The sequence below is a fragment of the Athalia rosae genome, chromosome 1 (genome assembly GCF_917208135.1).
Source record: "Athalia rosae chromosome 1, iyAthRosa1.1, whole genome shotgun sequence".
In the NCBI taxonomy this organism is placed as follows: Eukaryota; Metazoa; Arthropoda; class Insecta; order Hymenoptera; family Athaliidae; genus Athalia; species Athalia rosae.
In genome coordinates this window covers 29859873-29866233 of record NC_064026.1, presented here as the reverse complement: position 1 = coordinate 29866233, position 6361 = coordinate 29859873, and the positions used below count along the sequence as shown (strand labels likewise).

Sequence of the window (6361 nt, the reverse complement as noted above, 5' to 3'; positions counted from 1 at the left end):
CTCCCAGTTCTTTCTCGAAGGAATTACCATTATGAACATAGATTTATTTTGATGTTATCTATATGCGATAAGGAGATGATGAGTAAGATGATGTAATTACGATATATATAAATATATATATAAATATATATATATATTATAGTATTGCCATTATTAACGAATAAGCGTACACACCGCTACTGTCCTTGGGATCTGATCCATATTCAATGTACTTAGTTGAAGCGGTCAATAAATCTGTTGATCGCTACGTAACGGCAATGGTACGTTATTTTTTATTTATTTTTCGCACCCCCTACATTTTTACGAAACCCTCTCACCCCCCGTTCCATTTCCTCGACCCCGCTGTTTCTCAAATTTTCGGCAGGTTGTCGTCGTTGAATCAACAATTCATCGGTTGTTACTCGGTAATGAGATAGTGGAAGCCGGGTCACGGTGGTATCGATCACGAGAGGATCTTCCGATATCGTCGAACGTCTCGAGGTCAGCTACGCCCTTCCGTATCCCGAATTCGAGATACTGTATATCATCCGCACTTCGCGTTCGGAGATGCAAAAATACCGCAGCATCGGAAAATCAGGGGTCACCGAGTCATCTCGTAGCAGCGTGACCCGATCCGCCTTATATGCAACTCCGGTGGATGCAGTTTTCCCCCTGATTCAGCAGAGTTATATATCTCACGTCCGAAACGTCAGCAGCAGCGGCTCCACGTTTTATCGTTTCTCCCCGGCGGTCCCCGTACCCTCGTTTTCATCCGTCTTTATCCTTTATACTTTTTCCCCTCTCCGTTTCCATCTCGCCTCGTCGTTTCCCTCGGTTTCCTCTTTCCCGCGCCAGCAGTCGCCCGACAACCCCCGGGGAGCGAGTAACGAGATTTTAATGCCCGGACTGGCTGAGTCCCGCGTCAAGGAACTTTAGGGAGCAAACGTGGCGGGGACCGATATGCTGCAGCGGTATGCTAATGCTACGCCTCAATTAGCGACCCGACAAAGGCAACGTAGCCGGAGGAGAAGGGGGGAGGTAGCGTACAAGAGCTGCCCGTCCTATCGCGGCAATTTCTTCGGGGAAGCGCGATGCGTGGCGCGTGCTGATCATCGCATGCGTCGTGGAAGAAACAAAAGTGCGTAACCGCCGCGACGCTCCTTTAACGGCTGGTTGACTACGAGATTGAAGCCGATCGAATAAGATTGAACCCGCAGATCGAGCGACGGAGAAAAGGGAGACGAGGCGAGAAAAGGGAGAAAAATTCGATCGGGAATTACGGGGTGAGAAAGATGGAAGAAGAAAGGGGATCCTCGGTCCGCGGGATACGGTGGCGGTTGACGGACCGGAGCCACGCCCGGAGACCGGGTCCTATCAATTTTCACCGCTCTCTAATTTGCTCGGCTCACGAAACGCCGACAACGAGATTCGGAACCCTCAGCTGGTGCCGCCGACGCCCCACGACCAGACTACGCTGGGAATACCGGCGAAGAAGAACCCCAACTTTGGCTCAACTGCGAGCGCTGCCGCTGCTGCTGATCGCGAGCTTCGCGAAAGAGAAATCGCCCGTCTTCCTCGGTAGTCAACGCCGCCACTCCGCGGGCTTACTCCGCTCCCCTTTTCTCCCCCCCCCCCCCTTTTACCCCGTTTATCCCCCATCAGCAGGGATGAGTAAGAGGTAAGAACGGCACCCGGAGCACGTAACGCCTAATCTCGCGTAACTCTAATCGCGTGCGATTCCTTCCCCCGGGGAATTGGAATGCCGCCGTCTTGTCACCCCCGGCGAGGGGGAAATACCGAACTTGTGAATTCCGCGGCGCGGCCTTTCCGCCACTGAGATAAGGCTAAGGATGCGCGTCGGGATTTCGTTCGGAAGGTATCCACGAATCATTCTTCTGCAACCGGGATCCCGAAATAAACAAGCGAGTTTGGTGCATCTGAAAACCGAACGTCCGTAATTTTTTTCGCAGGTATAGCGCTAGCTGGTGTAGGACGCATCGGGGCGAATCAATCACGCTGCGCCTTTCAGCTGACAATCGGTCCCTCTCTTCGTTCCCACTCCCCGTATCTGGTCTGAGCTAAGTCGAGCCCGCCGTAATCGTGGCAAATTGAGCTCCCGGATGGGTTGGGAAATGGGAGGTGGGTAGGTGGTGCAGCCAGCACACCCCTGAGCGCCTTGTGATCTGGAGCGGTAATCGGGTGCAGGGTCTCGAACGAAGGCGATTGAAGAAGCGCGGCACAGCAGGTGCACGTTATATACGGGAGTCTGTTGGAGGTACGGGAATTAGCCAGGAAACTAAGAGGAGGGGTTCTAAGTGCCTCGGGGTGCCGCAGATCGAGGTCGGCTAAATAGATTCTCGTTATCATCACACGCGGAACGTGAACGAAACTTTGAAGCGTTGAAGACCCTGCAAATCGCTTGATGTATTACCGTACCGTCGTAGCATATACCTACCCGAACGTTACGAGCGCGGAAGTTGCTCCGCGTTATACCTTGTCAATTACACCGACCGAGACGATAAAAATTTCTGGCGATTATTTGAAATTGTTGACCACTGACCGGATCTATGGCGGATACAAATGTTAGACGCCGTTGCGGTATGCCGTCACGTTGTTCCGTACGTTACACACCTGTCCGTAGAAATTGGAAAACTTTCGGTGAACCTGTTGCAAAACCGATGCCCATCAATCACGGAGATGAGGGGCGTAAGGAATGGGAATAAACGTGCGTGGTGGCCTGAGAGATTAGAAGTTTACGGACTTGCGAAAACCTCGGGGAAAAAAGAAGGCCGTTTCGTATACCGTAATGACGCAGGTATCTCCGTATAGCGACTCGTCCAAGAGCCGCGGACCACGCAAAGTTCCGATTTGGTCATAATCTTCTCGCTCTACCTTCACAGTTCCTATATTCGCTATTTCTCTTGTATATAACTCCACATCCCAGCTGTACAGCGTACAGTACGGGTATTTCTTTGATTTGTTGTTTTTTGGTTTTTGGTTTTTTTTTTTAACCAATTTCTTCGACCTGGAAAATTCAAAAATGGAAAAAGAATCCGCATAAAATCTTCGACCCGCACACGCACGTTGTGACGGAAACGCAAAGCGCGCGCACACACACGAGTTCGCGATCTCCCGCAATTACATACTCGGGGGTGTGGACGGATAGGCAAATACGTGTATGCACGTACCGTTCGCGACCAGTACGGGAACGACAAGTTCCTCCCCTCTCTCGGCGGTGCGCAGACGACCCTACCGCGTTCTTTACCCTCCACCTCCGGTGATTACCACCCCCGAGGTTTCGTCATCCTCCGACTTCCCTCGTCGTCTCCGTCGTCGTCTCCGACGGACCGGCGGCACTTTATCGCCTCCATCCCCTACGCCGAGCGACCCCCGGTTCTTGAGTCCGTCGCTCGCAGCCGAACCCAGACCCCGCGGTATAGCGTTATCTCTCTCCCACTTGTTATACTTCAACCGTATTATACGCTATACTCGCAAATCATCAAAAACAACCCTTTCCCCCTTCGGTTTTCAGGTACATCCATCATCCCCTGGCGCGAGTACGGGATGTAGCGTATATCTACCCACGTAGGTATTCACGTCCGCCGGGAGTTGACCGTGTGCAGTGAATGTGGGTGTGGTATGCGCTCACGAGATAATCCCGACAATGTCCCTGCAGTGATTGTGCTGCAGGCAAAGGGAAAGGGTGGTTGGCGGACTGCCTGCCTTTCCGCCTCCCTCATTACGCGTTAAGGATCGACCGTTTTCAAATTACACGACCCTACCCCCCACACCAATTACCAACCTACTGCAGCTCCAGCTAATTTTCCTACACTGTCAAACTTCCCGTTCGCGCAGCGACGGACCACTCCGAATCCTGTGACTATGGGAAATTCGCCCAGGTACAACGGAAACCGCCCGCAATATCGGTGCACGGTTTACAATAATTATTTTACTTTTTTCATCCGATTTTTTAGTCTAAATCTACAGAGGATCTACTAAAAACCGCCGGTCATTTCCTATCTTCATTCCAGCTCAGCCCTGTAACGTTTTCCGTGTTGCATCGAGATGAAATTTCGACGTACCGAAGGAAGTTGGAGAATTTTTCCTTCCGATCTACTTCATCGTCAAACTCGCTGAGGTCGTTATCACGCGAGGCATTCAGAGGTGTACGCAGTCCGTAATCCGAATCCACATCATTCGTTCCGTGATTCCCCGCAGCCATGATCGCGGTTCGAAGTTTGTCACCACCGTACTCAGACCGCTTCCAAGGTCGAGCGATCGCCTTGAAATAGCGATTCCTGTCCCCCCGTAGCGATCCTTGATCGTTTTCGGTAATTCTTGGTACCCTGCGACTCTCCTCGCGATCCGTAAACGCCCTGTTCCGTTTCCACTTTCCTCGGCCTTGCGGGGCCGGTTTCGGTGACGATCTCGATGTTGGAACCGTCCGTGTACTCGACCTGGCCATATGCCGCAGTGACGGATACCGCCTCGTCCCGATCGTCGTAGTAGTCGGAGTCCGAATCCCGAGCTTTCATTTCGTAAATGTGATCCGAGTCACCTTCTGGAATCAGGGAGTCCTGCGTACGGAGCGATTTCTCTTCGAACTCCACGCCTGTCGTATTTCCGGTCCAAGTAGGCAGAAAACTATGACCAGGTACGGCGTAGGGCCCCTCAGTTTTTCTCTTCGGTATGGTCAAGGTAAAAATTGGCAGGACGGTATCCGAGAAGCGTGCGTTATGAAAGTGCCGCCGATTTACGATCGTATAAGGATTTGCAGCCAAGTTGTCAAAGTCACTGCGGTAACCCGAGAGCGTCAAAGGGGCCGCTACGCGATACGGCCTCGCTGATTGCGACCTTGGAACGCGGACCGCTCGCTCGAATGGCCCTTTTTTTTCTTTTTCAGCTCTTTTTGGGCTACGTAATTCCGCACGGCCTATAGCGCGCTTTATTCGCTTGACTCGAATATCCTCGTCGTTCGGATTCAACGAGCGTCGTACCCTCGAGATTTCGAAACCAAATTTCGGTTTTTTCAGTTGGGTTATTTTCGAGCTTTTCGTAACCCGTGCAGCCCGCTGATTTTGGCGATAATCGTTTGGCCGTTTCCCTCTACCCTCGATCTGTGGAAAAGGAGAAACCCAGGAGACATCATTCGTTGACACGATGCTACGACGGGTTGTCGAAACATCGGAAGAATCATACCGCGAAGAAGCGCGATTCACCCTCAACGATCTTTCGCAGGGAAGTCTTTGGGGAGCAGCTCTTCCGAGCGTATCGAGTCCATCGTTACAGCCTACCGCATGGATCTGCCTCGGCGGATAACCCGGCTGGTTCGGTTCCCTGGTGGCTGCGTTCCTGAAAACGTATCGACTACGGTTTCCGATCTGCAACGGTCTTCGTCGAACTGCATTCATTCCGGAGGCAAGGGCGAGGCGGTCTTCGCGATCAAAGTTTCTCTGAGGTACCGACGGAACGACCCCGTCCCATCCGTAACGAGGACCGCCGGCAGCAGACTCCTGGCCGTGCACGCAATTCCTGGGAAACAAAGTCCCCAACTCGCCACACCACCTGGCCAAATCTACGAGTACCTTCTCGAAGACGGTGACCCTGAACTCCACCCCGGCTAGCCGGTCGGCAAATTCCATCAAAGTTCGATTCAATCGCAGGTCCCGATCGTCCGCAGTCCTTGTAGCTGTTCTCACGTCGGTCTTCGTCCTCCTCGCTACGGTGGTATCGCTCACCGGTGTTAGGGTCGTGCCAACGGTCGGGGTAGCGTCGAGTCTTGAATTTGTGAAGAGGGAGATCTTCGCATCCTCGGAATGCCTGTTCGTAGACAATTGTCGTCTTCCGTTCTCCTCCTCTACTTTTTCTACTCGTTTGTCTTCCTGCTCGAGGTCTATCAGGGTTTGGACCTTCCTAGGTTTGCTCGTTATGAGAACGTGAACCGTCGACTCATCTCCCTGCCTCGCTGTTAGATCCGTTGCGCTTCTGGACGAGATTTCACTTGGAACATAGGCTCGTTCTTCGTCCGTGTATTCCCTGTGAGCAGTTGCTCCACGAATCAATATATCTCGTACGTTTTGCGGTGCGACGAGATCCCGCTTACCTCTATGAACTGCGTGAAGCCAATTTCGTAAAAATGTAATCTCGTAGCTCCGGAAGCCGGAATCAGTTACATTTGTGGACAACAGCGAACCGTGAACCACTTCGAGAAAGAGGTAAGTCGATAACCAGAGCGCCGCTATAACTGCTGTGGAGAAGAAACCGCGGCGATTAAATTAAACGACCATTGCAATTGATATCACAGCTTCAGTAGTTCATCCGGGCTTACCAAAAAACGTAGTGTTCCACCTACGCATGATTACCCGTCAGGATAATATCGCAC

The 6361-nt window shown here is 52.1% G+C and overlaps 1 protein-coding gene across 1 annotated transcript; it reads right to left on the bottom strand.

Moving 5' to 3' along the window:
* Positions 1-3496: 3496 nt before the first annotated feature.
* Positions 3497-6361, bottom strand: LOC105683681. Its single transcript, XM_012396446.2, has 2 exons — positions 6308-6361; positions 3497-6226 (listed from the first exon to the last, which is right to left on the bottom strand). The coding sequence occupies exons 1-2, from the start codon at positions 6333-6335 to the stop codon at positions 4233-4235; spliced, it is 2022 nt and encodes a 673-aa protein (XP_012251869.2). The 5' UTR covers positions 6336-6361; the 3' UTR covers positions 3497-4232.

Bases quoted from the DNA above. Each gene is read 5' to 3' on its own strand.
- LOC105683681 (XM_012396446.2), bottom strand. From the start codon at position 6,335: ATGCGTAGGTGGAACACTACGTTTTTTG. The intron at 6,227-6,307 runs GTAAGCCCGGAT...TCTTCTCCACAG, and splicing joins GTGGAACACTACGTTTTTTG to CAGTTATAGCGGCGCTCTGG.